General features: G+C 46.9%; 1 protein-coding gene across 1 annotated transcript in view; it reads right to left on the bottom strand.

Moving 5' to 3' along the window:
* Positions 1-5680, bottom strand: part of NHS (NHS actin remodeling regulator) — a 242722-nt gene extending 237042 nt beyond the window's left edge. The window contains exon 1 of the mRNA XM_032180566.1: positions 5350-5680. Within this exon, the coding sequence (XP_032036457.1) occupies positions 5350-5680 (331 nt within the window). The remainder of the gene's footprint in view (positions 1-5349) is intronic.
* Positions 5681-21225: the final 15545 nt, after the last annotated feature.

Raw genomic sequence — 21225 nt, forward strand, 5'->3', positions numbered from 1 at the left:
TACATTTCTTTGTTGTTCTGACAGTAGTAAAAGGTAAACAGGAAAACCAATGGTTTGGCCTCCCACTCCTGCAGACTCTTGCTAACTTGACACCAGCCCTCTGCAAGAATCCAAGCACTCAGGAAATTATCCAACTTTCCCACACCCACAACCCGGGTTATTTGCGTTAATGGGAAAAGTACAGTCAAGTGCACCAGACAGTAGAGCTCTATGAAACAAGCAAATAAGTGACAGCAAGCACAAAACCTAAAAAAAGAAAAGAAAAGAAATTAAAAAAAAAAAAAAGCACCAACAAAACCCCCCAAAATAAAAAACATACACGGAAAAAAAAAGAAAACAGAAAAGAGCCCTCCTCCACTTTCAAAAGGACAAATGAAGAGGCTGTGTCATTCCATCTGGATGGGTGCAGGCAATTGATTACTACATCCATCGTACAATTCTGTTTTTCTTCGGAGGTTTTGTTATGCACCCGATGAAGACTTGCCAGTGAATATGATTTCGATGTACAAAGAGAGCTGTGAATACATTCTCGTGCTTCATGTCCCAAACCACATTAGCGCATGCTTCTGGAAGTGTAGCTACCCTTACACACAGATGCGCTTATGCACTATAAAGCACTACAATACAGGCTTAAAGGAAACTAGAAATCTACTCTCATTTGTTTCCAGCAGTACCAGAGACGCTTTTGTGTAAATGTATCCAACCTGTGGGGGTCTACAGTTGTGCCTCAGCACAATAGGAAATCCGTACAATGGAAACTGCACTTTGAAATCCCTGGGATTTTGCGAAGCAGGGATAAAGTGCAGCACTTACCTACCCAAGCTAAACTTGCTTCTTTTTTCTTACAATGGGGCACCTACTCTTAAAGTCTTCTGTACTCTCCTGAAGATCTCTGCAAGCGTGACCACCAGCAGTTAACCTGGGGTGGCCTTATGATGGAACCAGGGTGCAGGTTTCTAGGCTCAGCTGGCACTGAGGTTTCAGTGCATTAAGCCAAGAAGGAGGAGAGGCATAATCTGCTGAGCTTTGGATCCAACCTATGTTTTGTAAAAATGGTAGAACTGCAGCAGAAGCAAACCAAAACCTTACAATTGATTAAACGTTTCCCCTGCAGTGCTCAAAACCCGAACAGAGGAGCACTGTATCAGTGTGTAAAAAATAAAATAAACAAACAACAACAACACAACAATCTAAAAATCCCAAAGAAACATACCAAAAGCAAAAGTGAAACTAGCCAGGCTGTTCCCAGTAACTGACTTCAATGAAATAGAATAAATTAATGCAGAGCCTGAAATGATAAAGAACCAGTTCACAGCTGTCCTTTTTATCTCAATCCTGTCACTTCTGTAAAGAAAAGTATCGGGGAGCTCACCACAGAGGTGTGGGGACCTCTGAGGGACACAGTAACACAGGGGATGCCCACACTCCTAAGCAGCTGTATTACTAAATGTGAGCACTTAGGAAAATTGGGAATGGAAAAGTGGTGCAATGAAGATACAACAAGCAACTGCTGGAAAGGAGACAGCCTTCAGGAAGATTTGCTTCTGGTAACACATTGATGCTTTCAGAAAAAAAGCCTGGAATGCATGGAATTCTCTGGGATGCCAGGGTGCAAACACGATCTTGTTAACCAGGGCTTGAAAATCTGCTGCCCAGTCACTATTGATTACTCAGAAAGCAAGATAGCTGACCTCGTCAGGTTCTGAGAAGTACTGTGTTCCACTCAGACTGGCAGATCTGGAGGAATCGTCTCTCCAAGTGCAGACAGAGGCAGTCAGTCCCAAGCATACACACGAATCCAGCACTTCTACGGCTCTGCGTTACCACGATTATGAAACTACTATCACACTGCTCATTTCTCTTGCTGTTAATAAGAAAACTCGAAGCAACAGCAAGACTGACAACAGTCATGTTATTCCCACATGGTTCTGCTTTAGAAGCAGACCCTGGAGCTGATCGTGATGAAAAGCAGCGAAGTACTTAGAGTGGCAGAAGGGCAAAGCAGTTAGTTCAGGAGCTGAGCAGGAAAACACTTCTCACCCTTGTTTCTCTTCCAGTCAGAGGGTGGGAAAGGATTCATATTTGCAAGATGCTAGCTGGCCAGAGGCTTGTAAGAAAGATGAAAGGACCAGCAGCATCTGGGAAGGCAGGGGTGAGGGACCCAGAGTTTTTGAAGATGACCTGCTTGTGACTGCCCAGAATCTGTCCTTTATTGTGCCTAACAAGCTCTCCAATCACACTTTCCGAACGGTGCCCGAACCAAAAGAGCAACACATAGGTAAATCCCTCCAACAGCAGCTCAGCAAAGCAGTTCAAGCACTTTTCTTAGAGCAAAGCATACCCAGTCTTGCAAATCTTTACCACTTCAATAGCAACAAAGCTGAGAATGGAAAGTCCCCAGGAAAACAACAGCCACGGTGATAAGCATTACTAGAAAAACGCTGTTATTAATTCATTTCAGTTTTCTGTTAATATTCCCTGGATCCAACACCAGTGTTTTATATGAATGCAACAATACCTAATTTCTGATGTAAAATATGCCATTATGACATGAAATTGTACAATACGCTATTTTCAAGAGAGCTCCTTTCCCGACCTCCTTCCCCTTGGTATCATTGGTATCATGTCTGTTACTGCCATGGACTAGATCGGGCTAAGGGATGCCCCCTGTAACCACTGGCTCCATTAGCTGCTGGGATGGATCTGTCCCATCGTTTCCTTCTCCTTGCCCAGACCATCCCTTCATCACAGGAATCCAGCTGGCTTACGAAGCGCGGAGAAAAAGGCCTTCAAATGTCACGGCTCAATATCTAGGGCACGTCTGGTAGCATTACTCTCAAATCACTGTGCTGCAGTTGGCGTGATAACACCAAGAACATCTCACTGTGGCGAGATAGCCCAGTAGTTTGTAACCTAGAACTTAAAAAATGTACATGTGGGCCGTGCTGCTGTTAGGCTAACATGCCAGTATGCAGCACCTCGGTAAATACACCGAGCAGACAAGCACCTCCAGGCACTCAGCAAGTTTGGTGCCACCATTACAGAGAGGACACGGGTGCCTACCACCACCTTGCTCCTTGTGACATGAGCCCAAATCTCCAGTCAGTTCCGATTTACTCTTAGATGTGGTACTCGGACCCGACAACCAAAAGGCAGCCCCGAAGCCACCTCACTGTCCCCACGTTTGCTGCTGGATGTAGAAGTCAGCATGCCTTCATGTGAGGCTGGTAAGGTAAGGCAGACCTGAGCTTGCTCTGTTGCTTTGAAGAGAACAAATGGGTCCTGTGACTGGAGTGAAATGCTGCCAGGAATGAAATGTGTAGGCACTTCATGCTTAAAACAAACATTAGCATAGTTTTGCTGAAAGTAACAATGAAGGAGGAGGTGTCAGCCTAGGAAGGAGAACGCATGCTCTCGTTACACGCCACAGCAAGGATGGGCAGCTTCCTGCCAGGCAGCTCTATCAGGCCCTCGGGAGCACAGAACAGACTGCAGGCCAAATGGAGGAGCTGCCGTGGACATGTACAGATTTGGAGGATGAGAGGAGAAGACTTGCAGCACGGTGCAGCTCAGCTCCAGGCTCCCAGCTGCGATGTCCAGCTGCAGCACCACGCAAGTGCAGCTGTCCTGGTCCAACACTGGGTGGGGAAGAGGAGCAGCCAGAGCGTGTGGCAAGTTGATCAGCCATGCCCACTGGCTGGGTGCGGAGTCTTGTCACGCTTCGGGCACGTGCAGCACAGTGCGATGAGGGCCGGGTGATGTGCCTGCGAGCAGCTGCACAGCTGGAGGCAGGACACACACCTACGGGAGGACGGGCAGCAGCACACGGCAGCACCATGCAGGAGCCCCTGGCTAGCCAGCCCGAGGGATATCTGCAGCAAGAGCAGCAGCACTGCACTGCACGCTGTGCTGCATGCAGGGGAGAGGAGAAGCAGCAGCCAGACCGCAGGAGATCATAACTAAAAGTGAAGGATTTAAAGGAAAACAGAAAATGAGCATAAATGCGGACTCTGCGTTTATCATCTCAGGGGAAAAGCCAGGCTCTCCAATTAAGCGCATGACATAGCTGTGCTGTAATACCACGGTTTTGCACCGTGATCTGAAAACAAGCTGCACTTGCAGAACCCACAAAGCAAAATAGCCGTGTGGATTAGACGGGCTAAGCTCTGCTCTCGCTTCCATTAGCGTGTGCGCGCAGCTACTCGGCTCCGAAGACTTGCAGATGCGAACGTGATACGAGGAGTTTCATTTCCTCAGACAGTTCCCTCACCACACCGGCCAGCCCTCCTGCTCACCGCAGTTTCCAATCACAGCCCAGCTCTCTCCTCTGACTGCACGCTAGTCCTGAAACCACAGAAAGCCTCCGTCGGGCTGACCTGGAGTTGATGTATGTTAACGTATCGTCGGCAAAGTCATCGTGCAGCTGCCCAGGATCTAGTTTAAACAGCTCCGAATACCTACGGCTCGGTTTTGTTAATCAGTACAGCTTCGCTGATCCTAGAAGAGTTACTTCTCTTCTACACTGCCCCGAAGGGGGGAAACGCAGAACACGATTTTTTAAATGGCACGTTCATTAAAACCACCTAGAAGGGGGCACGCTCTCGCTTACCCCAGTGTAAACCCACCTCCTTACACCCACCAGAGATACGCGGGATTTTGAGGGGAGTAGCAGAAAGCAGAAAACTGAGCCAAAATCCCCTTTGAAGCCACTGCTTTTTCAAAGCCAGACATTAGGAGGGCAGGATTGGCAACGATCTGTGCCGCTCCGGACCTCCGGTACCCAGCCCTACCTACGGAGAGCAGACAGTCGCAAGCGCTGGGGAAGCGTCTGCGTCAGTGAGAGCACAAAACCATTAGGCTGCTGTAAACACGAGCAATGTTCAGCAGAAATCAGCAGCTGCTAGCACTACGCAGCCTGTCACCGCTTTTATAGCCCGGGTGGAGAAGCAAGCAGCAGGATCCAAGCCCTCCGCGCTCATAACCGAGGCGGCGGATCGCCCTCATCTTTCTCGTCCCCTCCCTCCCTCCCCGGCCGTTCAGGGCCACTCTCGGCACAGACACAAGTCATTAACCAAACTTCCTTATTTTACATGGCAAGCCGCAGAGAGACGAGGTGCTTTGGGCATTGCTGCCTAGCGGGGTGGCCGTTTCAGCTTCAGCCCTTAGGGTTTCGACCTCCGAAGGGGCAAGCATCCCCCTCGGGGATGGGGATCCGGCCAGCAAAGGGGGGCGCAGCAGACCACCCCCCCCGGCCGCCTGCGCCCCATCCTCGCCCCCTCCCCGGCGGGCAGCCCCTTCCATAAGGCTCCCTGCGAGCCGAGCCGAGCCGAGCCGAGCCGCGCTACTTACGCACTGCCTCCTGCTTGGGGTCGAGGCCGCGCACGGCCCCCTGGAGGCCGGCGATGCGGCCGTGCAGCGCCCGGACGCGGCGGTGGGTGCCCTGGATGTCAGCCTCGACCTCCTGGAAGAGGGTGCAGGCGTGCCGGGCCACGTCGGAGAGCTGCCGGAGGATCCGCGACAGGGCCACGTTGCTGACGGCGCACAGGTCCAGCACCATCAGCACCGCCGCCGCCGCCTCCTCGCCCGCCGCCCCCGGCTCCCGGGGCTCCGCCGGGGCTCCCCGGCTCTCGTCCGCCCGGCACAGCCTCTGCGGCTCCACCGTCCTCTTGGCGAAGGGCATGGCCGAGCAGCCCCGGCCGGGGATCGCCGCCCTGCTCTCCGCTGCGCTCTGCCCCGCTCCGCGCCCCGCCGTGCGCTCAGCGCCCGCCGCCCATCGCCTGGCCGCGGCCCCGCTCGGGGCTCCGGGGCTGCGGGCGGCCGCCGGGCATCCGCCGCCGAGGGGAGCCGGGGACAGCCCCCCTCGCCTCGCCCCGCTTCGCCTCTGCCGCTCTCCCGCAGCGCCGTGCCGTGCCGTGCCGTGCCGTGCCGTGCCGTCCCGCTCCGCCGCCGGGTGCGAAGGGGCGGCCCCAAAAACGCAGCCGGAGGAATCCCGCGGCCGCGAGGAGGAGCGAGGAGGCGGCGGGGCGGGGGCCGGCGCCGGGCTCGGGGCCGGGGGGGGCCCGTGTCGGCCGCGGGGAGGCGCTGGAGGCAGCGAGCTGGGAGGTGCAGGCGGCCGGCGGCCCCCCCGCAGCACTGCCAGGGGGGTCCCGGGCTGGGGGAGATCGGCAGGCACCCCCCTGCCGCCCGCAGAGGGCGAGAGGGTGCTGGTGGAGGCCTCCGGGGTGCCCAAAGCCGAAAGTGCCCAGGGAGCAGGCGGGATGTCAGATCAGTATGGGATACGGAGGTATTAAATCCTGTGTGATGGGTGCTAAACGTGCGGAGGGGGTGCTGCGGGGAAAGATGCCGTAGGAGAGCAGCCCCAACAGCCGCACGCCGCGGTTAGGAAGGGTCTGGTTGCCTGCTTGACCCGGACTTGTCACCCTTGCAGCCTTGAATCCTTACCGTGGTGCAGGACACGTTACGTGACCGCATGCAGCCGGCGTGTAATTACCTGTGGTCAAGCAGCCCGAGCTGCTGTCACCGCCAGCCCAGCAGCGTGCGCTTGCAAAGATAAATCTGAGCCGACCAACTTTGCTGGACCTGCTGCTGGCTTCTGACATGAGCGCATGGGCAGTTCGTGTGCCCTGACGTTCTGCCCAGAGTTTCTTCCACAGGATTCAACTTTTATCCCCGGTAACAGAGCACAGACTGTGCTGCTCTTCCCACCTGTGGGAGTCGCAGTGCATTAGTTATAATCCGCTGAAAGGTGTTTTCGTATTTCGCTTGGGATTCACAAATGGGATAGGGAGGGAGGGCGGCTATGATTTAATTCCACAGAAAGGGCAGCAGCCATCCAAAGTGGTGTGGGATCACAAGAAAAGGACCGCAGGAGTCAAAGCTGCTGGAAGCAGCATTATAGCCCTCACTGGGTGGGGATAAAAACTTAGGGAAGCAGCTGTCAGTTGCTTATCCCACATTGCCCTCAGGCATCCCAATGAGCCACTGGATCGGGGCATTTGTAAGAGGTGGAAGCTGAAAGAGGCAGGATTTCTGTGCCTTGCTGCACTCTCCTGGTTGGTACTGTCATCTGGGCAGCTCGGGAGGAACAGGAGCCCTCTCAGCCTCCTCATTTCCTTTGGTGGGAACACAGCTTCTGTCTATCACTGCAGGTGCCACGGGGTCTGGTAGTGTCCCTCCCAGTCACACACTATGAAATCTTTTCCTTTGGTGATGCACAACCCCAAATTCAGCAGGTTCTCAGCTGCCCCCAGAATTGCTCTTGGTGTGTCTGCTCAATAATAGGGTAGGAATAGAGGGGCGTAGTCCCAAAGGCTACCCTCAGCTTCAGGGGACGGGTCTCTGGAGGCTCTCTCCATAGCCAAAGGAGAGGGAAAAACTCCCCCATGATGGATTTTGAACATTTACCTCAGGTCTGAAGTCTCCTCAGATGAGCCTGTCCCTCTGCCCTGCCTGCAGGGGAAGCCCAGGCAGCAGAGCTTCCTAGGCTGAAGTTAAACTTCAGGAGTATTCCCCAAAGTGTTCGTTTATGAACCTGCCAACCTGGACCAGCCTTCTGCATCAGTATATTTCAACACGCACCTGCAGATCTCAGAGACTGAGACGTGTCAGAAAGACTACCAGTCATGAACAAAGATAAGCCTGTGAACCAGTTCTTTATTTGTTTATTTATTGCGGGAGAAGCCTTCTGTTGGGCTGTACTGCTTTCCTGCATGAGTGTGAGCTGTATTCCCTGCGCTGGTTGCAGTGACTTCAGGTTGGGATGCTGCTGTGGATGGCCCTGGCTTCACCCATAGCAGGGAAAGATTGTGTGGTGGTTTACTTCAGAGACACATACATTGTGGGGATGGGAGATGGGGTGAAAAGGGTACAAGAAAAGTTCCTCCTCGACCTCTGACCAGTGCTGCTGGTGGTGGGCAGGCCCCTGGTCATAAAACACAGCAGCTGCTGTGCAACTTCACAGCCCCTAGCCCCATGCTACAGCTGTGTTCACCCCCTCCCCAGTTTGCATTTGTTGCTGACATCCTTGCTGAGGTGATTTTACAGTGAAACCAGCCAGGCGACAGTCATGCTGATAGGGATGGAGGGCAGGACCACTGTCGGGTCGGAAGGAGTCAGTGGTTCCCTGATGCAGTGCAGGAGCCAGGGAGGTGGGATTAGGCAATCTCGCCCAGTTTGGCAGGGTTGCTCTGGCCTGCTGCAGTACGCCTTGCTCTGCAGTGCCAAAAAGGGAGGAGAGGCTGATGAGTGCTTCAGGCTATTGTCATTTCCTCCTCTTTCCAGGGCTGTCAGGAGGATGCCTTTAGGCATCATATTAATGAAGTTGTGGCCTTTTGACCATGCTGTGGCATCTGTCATCGCCAATGCTCCCCCCCCAAAGTGTATCACATATTTATTCCCAGCAAAGATGTCACAGGCAGCACATTACCAAAGCTGTACCCACTCAGGCTAGCAAGAAGTATCCTTGTTCAGAAACTCTCTTAGACAGGATAGTGACATCCATTGATCACACCAAGGCCACATTAACAATAAAAGCCCATTAGCCAGGAAAGCAGCGCAGTCAGGGCAGCCTGTGTGAGTCTGGACCTGCTCATTTAGGTCTCACAGCCCTGCCAGTTCATTTCAGCACAAACATGTTAAGACTGTGTTCAAAACAGGATTTTACCTGAGAAATACTTCTCCTGAAGAGGCTCGCTGGGTTTGAATGGCTTAGTCAGGCAAAATGCTGGTAACTCAGCTTCACACAGCATGTCCTGTGTTCGCCAAAACACTTCTGTTCTGGACAGCAAGGTGAATTCCTCCTTCAGTGTCATTTGGCCTTTGAAGGCAACACCGCTGATGTACTAAGGCACACTTCTTCTCACTTCTAGTTCCCACTTCCATATGACTTTATTGGCCCAAACAGCTATACAAGTGTTGTCACAGTAGGTGAGAGACCATGAACCTCTTCCAGGAGCTGCCACATGAATAGGTGTGGGCAGGTAGGAATAGTCCCTGCTCATCCTTGCTCCCATGATCTCTCACAATACTCCCAAGTACACAAATGCTGTGCAGACGCTGAATTTTCTCTTGTCCACCAGGCCTTGGCACCCTTTTCTCTCACTGCTCTTTGAGAAGAATAATTCCATGAATCTCAGTAAACCTTTTTCCTGACCTTCCTCATGCTTCCTGGTGAGAAGGTGTACAGACATGAGAACAGTGAGCGTTTCTCAGTGTTAATCTCTCTTTCCTGTCCCATTGAATTTCTCCAGCCACACACATGCTGTCACCAGCTTGCATTCTGAATTCATCTTGCTGCTGTTTTTTTCTGGTATTTGTTAATATTTATATTACCATAAACCGCTTCACTCTTAAACCATGACCCCACTGCTTTAGTCACTGCTTTAAGTAGGAAAAAAGCAGGGCCTGCAGGAGCGTGTGTACCTGTAGCAAAATGAGTAATTGGGCTCCACGAGGTGCTGCAAATCATGTTGTGCAGGCAAAACAATTAAAACCTGAAAGTTAACTCCCTTTCTTCAAACTCTCTTAATTACAGTTGTTATAGAGTTTACTTGTAATCAGAGCAGGGATGACATTTCAAGCTGAAGAGTGATTATTAAATTGATACTTTCTTTAAAATGTGCCTTAAGTCAAGGCTGACATGATAATTGAGTTTTATTACTAAGAAATGTCTGTTTTAATAAGGAAACTTCCCTATCTCCCTAGCAAGTTCATGTTAAGTGCACATCTACTGAGTGCTTTCCATCAGTACTACCTGGCATTGCGAGTCAGGAAAAAACCTCAATGGAGCACCCTTCTGAAAAGCAAATGCTGCAGTTTCCTCTGATATCAATATACATTTCACATCCATACATCTTGGAAAGGGGTATTGGCTCCTAGCACTGGGAGATATCAAGGAAAAAAAAAAAATAGTTGAATAAATGCCATTATCATTTATGCCTTTAAAAGTAATAGTGGTTAAGAATGTGCAATAAAACCAAGAACAAATCAAAATGAGGCTGTGAATTTCTGGTAAATTTCAGGGTCCCCCAAAAAACATTAAAGAGTGCCAACTGCTATAATATGATGAGTCTAAGTATCCACGCTGTCATCCAAGAGAATACTGCTTCTGTGTTTGTTGGCTCAGAGAAGGAGAGCTGTGCACAGGACACTTGGGATGCTTGCCCTAGACTCCACAGGAGAGGACAGCACAGCAGAGTGATGGTGCTTTGGCAGCAGCCTCTGCTCTGAGCTGGACTTCAGGAAAGGTGGGCTCTGACACATGGGTGGTGCCGCCGTGTTTTTGGAAAGGGCTGGTGGGTATGTCTTCAGATGGGAAACCTCTTAAAGTCGTGTCAGGTTCTAGTTTATACAGGACAGCTCTGCTGAGGGAAGTGTGGGGCAAAATTTCCCGTCTTCAGCCTGACTGTGGGATATGCAGAGGGAGTGGTTAATTTGATCTCAGTGGGAGCAAGTGGGAACATTCAGAATGACCAAAAGGTAGAAAAGATGGTTATGACTTAAGAAGCCCTGATAAAAGAAGAGGCAGACAAAATAATCTGTATTTGAAACATAATAAGTGAACGGAAGCATAAGGGAGAAAGATGTTTTCCTTGCAGTGTGAGATCCATCCACCCTCTACGTTGCTCTGACTCCTTAATTACACTTGATTTGTTAGCAGTGGGGGTTTAACCTGCACATGGTGGGTATTTTCACTGTTCTCTTTAATTTTGCCTGCTGGCATCAGGCAGTTTGTGCACATCAGGCCCAGTCTGCAATCTTGATTCAGAACTCAGCTGACCTCAGCTGACACTTTGCCTATATCAGAGCAAGAGGAGCAACACTGACATAGAAAAAGGAGGATTTATTGGGAACAGAAGGTGAAAACCCCATCATCCACCAATGATCATTTCTTCAATATTAAGAACACGCGTTTTTACACTTCCCAAAATAATTTGGCACATGCTGATTACATGCTGAATGTGTTCTAGCTCTCTATCATGTGGTCTAAATGTGGAAGTAATTTCAAGTTTCTGTACTCTGATGTTTACCCCTCTCTTCTTTGTTTCAAACTCTTCCCTAGGAAAAAAAAAAAAAAAAGAAAAGAAACCAAACTAACAAAAAACCCACCATCTCACAGCTTTTGTCACCTAAACCAGACCAGTAAAAGGCCAGATCCACCCCTCACACTCATGGTGAGGAGGTAAGGAGGAGGCTGCACTGGGAAAGGCCAGGTCAGGCTGGTGCCTCTGTGCTTCCCACTGCTTCTCCCCAAGGGAAGAACTTGAGTGTTGATGGGATGGGTGTTCAGCTCACCTGCCTCTTTCTGTGTTGTGGCACGATGTTATCTCACCCAGCCCTGGGTGCTGCTTGGGTAGCTGCACTGCATGAGTAAGCTAGCTTTGCATTTTTGAGCTGGGCAGGTCCATGTCACAGGTTTGCTTGCAGAGCCCTGTGTCAGCCATCATCCAGAGGTTTTAGGCAAGCTCCTGCCACTGGGCTCTCTCTGGTTTGGATTCCAGCACAGGATGTCTGGGAATGGATCAGGCTCGCTTAACCTTCAGAGACTACTGCTGTAGAGCCTGTCTGGGTGTTTCAAGATCTGGCCTGGGGTTTGCAGGCCATGTTCCAGAAAGTCCATGTTCCAGGAGTCAAAAAAATAAAAAATAAAAAAATAGGGGGAGCAGATCAGATTTGAAGACCACTGGGGCAAGTAAATTCAAAAGCTCATGCTGCCCTGCACGTACTCTTTCCATCTGTAAGATTTCCATTATGCATAAAAGTTTGTCTGCCAGGAGTAACTCTTTGATTCTGAAAGAAATCAAAATAACAAAAGATAAATAACAGCTTAGTAGGTGGGCTAATTCCTTCTTCCACCTCTTTGTCCACAATGGAGGTGAAAAGAGTAGCTTTACGTGCAGTGGCTTGGCAGGGCTTCCAACCCTCCACCAGCAGAGTGGGAAGGCACCCCAAACGCTGGTGATTTAACTCCTGCAGCAGAGCAGGGCTCGGGGCATGTGCTTTTCGGCAGGCTGAGAAGCTCTGACACACGGTGGTGCCCAGCACTGGCCTGGCTTTCCCAAAGAAGCATCCTCTGATATAAATCCTTCTTAGGCTGAGACAACTTGCGGTCTCATCACGGCCAGTCAAATCAGCTCCCTGTTTTGTTTAGCTAACAAGTAATACTTTAAGTGCTCCGAAAATGCACCATAATAGGAAAAGTCTGACAGAGTAAGTGATTGCCGTTTCAAAGGCAAACAAAGTTTATAGAAGCATAATTAGTCATCTGCTCTTAAACGAGAAAAATATGGTAGAGGAACTGAAAAGATAATTTTTGGGTTTGAGAGAGGTACTGAAATACGTTAAATAATGGAATGTCATTAAAGTCTACATTTATTTTAGGGATAAACAGGGCTATTATACAGTTACCCACATTCATGTCTACTCCTTCCGTACTCTGCCTAATGGGCTCTGCTCATTGTGTAGAGAAAAATAAAAAATAAAATAAATAAAAAAAAATCAGCCCTATCCTGTTTACAGTTGAGCTGCAATATACCTAAAATTACTACTTCAAATTTTGTACATTAACTCTGTCTGCTGGCAAGAGGAAAACCCTCTCGTATGATATAATTATGGCTTCGAGCAGCACTAACGAAGAAGTCGCACAGGCTGGGGCCTGCTCGCCTGTGTCTGGAGGCATCGACAGCAAGCCTGTGGTTGTGGTCGCACAGAAACAGAGAGAGAGACCTGGGCTGCTAGTCAAAACAGCCTGCAGAACCACGCCAAGCCCTCTGGGAGCAAATGCGGGGCCGGGCCCATGTCCCCGGCGGGTGACTGCAGAGTTTGTTCAAGAGGCCGAATCCTCAACCACCATATCCTTCCCCCTCTGCCTGCTGAGCTGCCCTAAGTGCACCTCAGAGGAGGCCAGAAGGGATCAGGGATGGAGGTGAGGTGTCCACCAGCACCAGTACAGCCACTGCAGGAGCTGATGCACAAGGGAAAGTCAGGGGACATTCACATTACACGAGCCTAAATATGCCTGCACTCACATCCAGGGGTGAAGCATGGTGTGGAGATCCGGGAGCTCGCTAGCTGTAAAGGCCCCTGCAAAAGCCAACAACAAAAATCATTTTTGAGCTCCTGACCTGCTACAAAACTAACTGGTTTATGGTTAGATTTGCTAATTTTGGAAACGTTGTTGAATGTTTTCAAAACATTCTGCATTACTGCATGGGCATACTGGTAGTCACTACTTAAAGAACGTGGAGTAGTGCAGAGCATAGGATTTCAAGAAGAACTGGAAGAAATACCACTGATAGCTGCCCTACATGGTGAGAAAAGGGACCCAAATCAGATATGAGTTAATTGGGATTTTCTTCTACATCTCATTGACCTCTCGGATGGAGAATCCAGCAAAGCTATGATTTATTTACCATATATGCACTCAAAGGGTACTGCATAACTTAGTCTTCTGGCACTGTGAAAGTTATTTGCCATAATGAATTTTTTAAATTCTTTGGAGAAAAGTGAGTGTGTATCCCCTTCCCCCAACAAATTAAAAAAAAAAAAAAAAAAAAAAAAAAAGGAAAAGAAGAAAGAAATTGCAGAGTAACATTCAAAGGCTCATTAAAAGCGGATGGTGAAAATAGATTACAGAGACTTCAAAGACTCACAATACTGGTTAAGAATCAGCTCTCTTTTTCAAAGAAAATGTTATTAGCTAATCCTTGAAATTTGGGTTTTGGCAGATGACACAGTATTTCCTGCAGGTGCAGAAACAAGAGGTATTAAAAGCGTTTTGGTAATGCTCAAAAACCTCCCAACTAGACTTAAGGTTCCATCTGTTCAAGCCAGCCTGAGCAAACTCTGATTCCTCATACATGCACTGAAATGTAGCAGCATTTAAAGAGGACACTCTAACATGTGCAAAACTGTATATCTCCTTTACTGAGAAAGCTAGTCTGTTAAGTAATGTCTCACTTTAAGGAAAAATTAAAAAAAAAAAAAGCCTTTATTACTGTTATTATCAGTAAGACCAGAGGTGCTAACCAGAAAAGCCAATGCAACATCTGCATACAGATAACAACTGTGCTAACAGAACACCATAACTGTGCAAACTTCACTCCCCACCACTTTCCTGCTTATGTCAGTTTGGTGATGCTTTGATGCTTTGACATACGCTCTTTTTTAAGGTCTTCTTTAGAAGGTCCTTTTTTTTTTTTTTTTTTTTTTTTTTTTCCGTGGCTAATCCCAGTTCCTCCATTAGTTACAAGTCCCTGGTTATCAAGAGAGACAAGACCAGCCACATCTCACTTCAATTCCTTTGTTAAACTGAGATCCTTTGGCTTTGATTTAAAACCCAGCTATCTCACAATGACAATTTTCCCACTGAGACTTTCACCTAGAATTTGGCCCCAAAGATGTCCAAAGCTGTGTCTTACTGTTTCCGTGGCAACCAATTGCTTGAAGTCAAATAACAGGACATAAAATGCCCTTAGTAGTTAGCAACCTGAAAAGGAGCACCCGAATCAATAAGGGATGATGGAATAGCAGCAAAAATCTTCCAGGAGGCTTACTCCTGTTTTCAAGCATCCAAAAAGTTGTTCTGTTGCTATTGCTTTTCTGATACATTTGGACTGACTTTTCTTATAATTTCAATGCAAAGGCCTACAGCTGTATGAAACTCAAACCATGGCGCAACTGAAGTTCACAGTTTGGAGGAAAGGGGCCAGTGGACATTAGTCTGTGAAGCCTACCACTAATGATAGAGACCCACATTTGTGTACATTATGAGACATAGCTCGTATGCAGACAGAGAAAAGCATACCCCTTTCCTGAGCACTCTGCACCTGTTCTGAAGAAACCAATTTAAAGTGTTTTTGAGATCTTGAGTACGATATATGGACACTCACATTTGCTTATAAGAGGCAGCTTACCTTAATACTCACAAGTTAATTCTCTGAATTATATTTTTTCCACATACACAGCATCAAATATACACTGATGATGCCTAATATCAGAAAACCTGACACAGTTTCAAATGTTATTAGAGCCACCCGCAAACACAGAGGTGAACAGGCAAGGTAAGTATTTTGGCCAGGGTAGACAGCCTGTTTGGCTTCAGCTTGCAAAATAACTAGGTATTTTCCATTAAATATTTTTAATTAAAGCTCTCTGAACTAGCACTACTGGAGCTGGAGCAGGAGGTGGAGTTTTGCTGATGGCATCAACTATGATTAATGAAGCATTATTAAACAAGCATCACAAACATTATACAACTATGTATCAAAAATAAATAAATAATAATGCAGGCACAAAAGCCATCTAGGTCCACATTTAAGACGTTACACAAGTGTCTTGATTTTCAAAAGCTTCTCTTCTTGTCCCTTCTTGCTCTAGTTCTATTGACATTTATGCAAATGTGTCAAAAGAACCTCTGAAAAGTTTAATCCAATATAATACCATTCAGATACCAAGAGAGCTCAGCAAATTGTTGCCAGAAGAGAAGTTTAAAACATTTTGGGTGTTATGGAATATTGATTGCTTAAAGAAAAATAACTCTCAAGTTAGTAAATCAAATAAACATTTCTGGAAATATAAAAGCTACATCTTGAGTGCAAGGCATCTGAGCAGAGCCGTGTAACTTCTTTTAGTCCTCACTCCACCTTCACAGATTTGTCTTCCTGTAAGTGATTATAAAATGATGGGCATACTGCAGGATCACTCTCCAACACAGACTCTTTCCTGTGGCCCTTCAGGGCAGGTGGGGATAAGGACTGGGGAGAGAGGCTGCAGAAAAAAGCACAGGTTGGTGGATCTCTGTGGGCACTCCTACCCAAAGGTGAGGCTCTTAATGGTGATTACAAACAACAAGAAAAGTATATACAACCCCTGTACTCTTTATTTAATTTTGTGGGTTGGTGAGTTAACCATCTTGCTATAACCTGAACCATGCTCTAAAAATCCCTGCATCTGTCCCTGTTTTTCATAGGCACTGGCTTCCAAACCTGGACATCTCCATTACAAACCAACATCAAGAGTCAGGTGGAATGAATCTGGGCCCCTATATCTCCCTTTTGTAGTAAGATATGCTTACAGTGTTCTCACCATCTTCAGTATTAGATTAGCAATATTAGGGTTTAGAGTGAACTTCCTGTAGTCTCCATGCTCTTCTCATCTGGATAGCAGATGAATAGTGACCTCAGGAAATTTTTGAGGAAGCATAAGGTATATGGGGGGAAACATCAGGGGAAAAAAAAAAAAAAAAAGTGGCCATAGTAGACTATAAAAGCCACAGTGCTTAAAAAATACCTTGCTGACTTTAATTGATCTAGCTAGGTAGGAAGAGTGAGCAGGATAACCATTTTACAGGAGGGGATACTGAATTATCATGTATGATTTCTGCTGTTTGAAAACTGCTTCTGGAGGCACTACAGCATCTGTTCATTACTCATTATGGTTAAAAAGAAAACATCTGCCTTTCCATTAACTGGGATGGTGGTTTGGTTGGATGCTCCACCTGTAAGAATGATGTCAACAAGCTTGTACCTGACCATTGTATTTGAAGTATTGGCTAAGAGTTTTATGTGGACATCTCATAGCTGCTATTGCCTCTGTTATTGACGTCAGTTTCCACATGATGTGTGCATTTTTTTTACCATGGATTAATTAGGAATATTTACTGGTTTGCACCTATCATAGCAGCAGCCAATCCTGTACAGGCAAATAAAAATGTTCCGAGCGTCTGAATAAGAACCAAGAGCACTCCCTCTGGTTCTTAATGGCATAGTCCATGCTAACCACAATGGGCTCCCATCCAGGCCTGGGCAATGATGTTGCAATGAGGTTGCTGTGTGGAAAATGTGTCAGGACAATGATGTCCAATGAGTGATGCAGGACCTATGATATTCAGGAGATATGCACCTATACCACTTCTGGAATTGTATCTAATCCCTTACTCCAAAAAAAAATAAAAAAGGAAAGAAAAGGAAAAAAGGGAAAGAAAAGAAAAAAAAAAAAAAAAGAAAAGAAAGAAAGAAAAAAAAAAAAGAAAAAAAGAAAAAAAAAAAAAAAGAAAAAAAAGAAAGACCTTGGTAATCAATCAAGAGCAAGGAGCAGCACGAGGAAAGAAAGCATGTTTTAACCTTGTTCCTACAGCTTTACTTACATTTGTTACTATCTCAACGTTTGTCACAATACTGAAAATCTTACCACAGGCAAAATGTCTCAACAATATTGTTTCCATTTCAAAACTAGGCGCAGAATTCCACTCCTGCAAAGTCTGCCTTGACAAGCATACAACACTGAGCATTGTAAAGTAAAATCAAACTGAAGTGGCAATTCAGAAAAAATCCATGCGCAGAACACATTAAAAATTCACTGCAACATCACTGATCAAGCATGAGGTCTTAGGTTACATGAAATGAGTTACTAAAGCACAAATTGTTCTTGAGAGCTACTTATCTTGCTCTCCATAATTAATTTAATACCTTAGATGAGAGAACAAAGGTTAAGGCTTACTCTCCAGTGGGGTCACTGTTGAAGAATAGCCTCTGATTTTTCTTCTATGGAAGTTCAAACACATCCTAAAAATGCCGGGAATAATCCATACAGCTCGTGTGAATGTACTGGAATTAGATCGGAGCGGTTCACGTCAGCTGTCAAAACTGAGTCCTGTGAGAAGACAAAGTGTGTGGGCCATAGGAAGTAAATTATCAGGCAATTAACACTCTATATGCATAACAAAGCAGTGAAACAAGGGGGAACAGGGGGTTGTTCAGCCCAGCTTTGGCCGGAGTGCTCTGATCACAGACCAAGGAGTTAGCAGGAAGGGTCAGCGGTCCCTTCCTCCAGCAGGATGCCATTTAGAAACCTGTAAGCCCTGGGTATCAATTTTCATAGCTGTTAAGCCTTTTCAACCCAAACTTGGCCTTCACTTTTTGTAGAAACGGAAAAGGCCCCCACAAGTCCCAGGTTCTTCCACCAAAGGATGTCCCAGGGGAAGAAGGGAAGGCTTTGGGAAATGGCCTGTGCATTTTGATGCTTGCACCTGCCCCCTTGTTCTCCAGGCTTCCTGGGCTTGACACCTTCATGGCAAAAGCAAGAGCCTAATGCAGCTGTGCAGTGAGAATTGAGTGCCCGCTCCAGGGTGCACATCCATGTGTTGTGGTGCAGCCCTGCTGGCTTCAGGGACATCAGGCCAATCCGTACCCAATGGTTTTCCGAGGTCACTATATTACCCCCGCTTATTAAACCTTTGACTTTAGTAGCTGGTAGCCAGCCACAAGCTCTGGAGGGAAAGTGACATGCCCCTGGTGGCTTAATGGATGAGTCTCTTAATAATGATGAGCAATAAATGAAGTCGGTACTCCTGCCTTTCTACTGAGCGGGGCTCCCTTCACACCAGCTGACTGCCTGGCCCATTAACTCTGCTTTGGTAACATTAACGTAGGCCTGTATCACCACAAGGATCACTTAAGCCCGGAGCTTCACCCTTTAAAAGATGTTTACTGCGATTCACTCCTGGTATTATATTTCTTACCGGACCTGCACTAATGCTTCCATTCTGGACTGTAAACTCCAATAAAACTGAAAACACTCCTTCAGAAGGTCCCTGCTGTTACACGATACGTTGTTTGTTGCCAGCGTGATCTTTATACCTGGTGGTGTTCAGATAAAAAAGCTGTTATTCCACTTTGCTGCCAGAAGACAGCAGCAGCAGCAGCTGTGGGGCCACAGGGGACAGTTACAGGCACATGCTCTTAAAGACATGGCTTTAATTGAACAAAATCACCGTACACGCTGGGGCAGATCTTTCGTTCTTGTAAATCGGAGTGACGCCAGCGGAGCTCTGTCATTTTTAATGCCTAACATTCTAACCCAGAAATTTTCAGGCCATAAACCAGGGAGCGAGTAGCTTCCCCTCCACCCAGCATTGGCAGCAAAGAATTGAGGAGGTGTTCAAGGCATAATTCCCAATTCGAAGATGTTAATCCCTGCCTCTGGGGATTACAAACTTCAGCCTTTTACTGGTCAAATAACTAACCCCTAACACGGTTAATTTTCCTGAGTGAACTTCACTGGGAATAGGTTAAGAGGTCTGTTGGTCTCAGGTACTAGCTACTTGATGCTTCAAATAGTCCTACCAAATTAGGTCTGCATCCAAAATGCAGACTTGGCATCTCCTCCCTGCTACAAATGTTTTGTGTATCTTTTAGCCATTAGTATTTATCAAAGTCAGCAGCCCCATGGTGCAGAGCAGAGGCCTGGAGAGCAGGAGAAATGCGGTCCATTTGTTCCTGAGCGGGGACTGAGCTCAGCCATTTGCACCACGCTGGTTCGGACATGTCCACATATGGGGCATGCCTCCTTTTGGTGCCCAGGCAGCAGTCAATTATTAGCCGCAAGCACAAGAGAGATCAGAGCTTCTGGAAAACAGAGAGATCTTTCAGAAATGTCACCCCATTCTGAGAAGTTAACACAATGAAGAATCGGATTTTAACCTGCCATTTTTAGAAATGGAGTCTCTGTTTAAGAAGAAAACTGCCATCAAAGATCCTTCAAAACCTTAGCATGCTCATGCTCGAACCTCAGGCTTTGCTTAAAGCTTGCAATCTCAGCATCTTTGCAACTGCAAAATACCAGTTCTTTCACTTTTGTGTTACCTGCGTCCTTTCATGTCCTTGAACCTCTTTTCTCCATTGCATCTGGCTAACAATTGTAGTGTGGCAGCCAATGCTCATCTGTGATTACATACTCAGGGTACAAAAGGAAACATTAAAAATAATACAAAGTATTTCATCTGGAGGACTTGGGTGTGGTGTAAGGAGAAGATGTATATGATAGAGAAAAGAAAACGCTTCTCCTTCCCCACATGAGTAGATGTAAGTTTGTGACTTGACAATGTGTTTCTGTTGTGCTGTTATAAAATGAGAGTTGAACATTGTGTTCTGCTCCAATTTTAGTACCATCTCCACCGATAATACAGAGCACTTCACAGACTTTTCAAGAACATTTTTTTTTCATAATGTTTACGGAAAAATAAATTTGTCACACTACCTTGCAAAAGGCGGTTGCTTTGTTGACCACATGCCAAACAGAAATTCAGACATGGAAGGCCAGAAACAAGATTTACTTTAATCCTACTAATCCTGAGCTGTTGATTGGTACAAGGCACCATTATAGCCGGGTAAGCTTCCCAGGCTTATCATCTGATTCTGTTTGGAGTCATGAGATCACTTCAGATTCTCAGTTTTTCCCTTGTAAGGGGCAACATTACTGCCTCATGTTCCACTTTCTGCTATAAGCTGTAATGAGCAAAAGAAACCATGGACCTTTGCCAGCAAATGCAGAAGACTCGAGGCAAGTAGTTTACCGACTCCTGACAATATCTTCTACCAGGGAGGGTGGAATGAGGAAAGCTGGGCCTGCCCTCCAGGCAGGTAGCAGTCTGCCTGGGTAAATATAGGGCCTTCTTACACTGACTTCATTGAGCCATCTTCAGAAGCTGAAATGATACTTTGGGCAGGAAGGCTTGGCTAGTTTTGCTTAGGGAAGGAGGTGAAGAAACATGCCTCCCAAAACATTTTCTAATGGATGTGAGGACCACTGGCGAGCTGATGGGAGCCTGTTAATAACCCTCTTCCCAGAGCCTCTGGAAGCAGCCTAAGGATTTCACGGGGCTGTGGATTATGAGGTTGAAAACCACTCTCTAGGCATGGAGCACTGACCCAGTCCTATTAACAGCAGCAACCTGTGCACCCATGGGGGAAACTGCACTCACACCACCTACCTGAAAAATGAGAAGGGCCTTTGCAGTAGGGCTGTCTGATAATTGAACAATTTGCTTCATTTACTTTTTTATTATACTGGTTATACTGTGTGCTCCAATTTGACAGAGCTGCATCACAGTCCTGAACACTATATTTGGTTTGGTTTATACCTCACTAGGATATTATCTCTTTATCTGCTGCCTGCATTCCAGGCCCTTTGGAAAATTCCTCCCCTTGAAGCTTATCTCATTGATGGCTAATTAGAAGGATACAGCTCCCAATATATGCGAAGTACCCCGTGTCACAATGTTATCAGGGTAACACCATCATGCCAACAATGCAGTTTGAGCTGAAGTAAAAAGATACATATTCAGTTTTAGGCTTAACTTTATCTACTGTCTTGCAGATAAAACTTAAAGGGACAGAAGATGAGAAACAAAAAGCTCCTGAGTTGCAGTTTCATCTAGAAAGAAAAGGT

Source organism: Aythya fuligula, chromosome 1 (assembly GCF_009819795.1).
Source record: "Aythya fuligula isolate bAytFul2 chromosome 1, bAytFul2.pri, whole genome shotgun sequence".
Lineage (NCBI taxonomy): Eukaryota > Metazoa > Chordata > Aves > Anseriformes > Anatidae > Aythya > Aythya fuligula.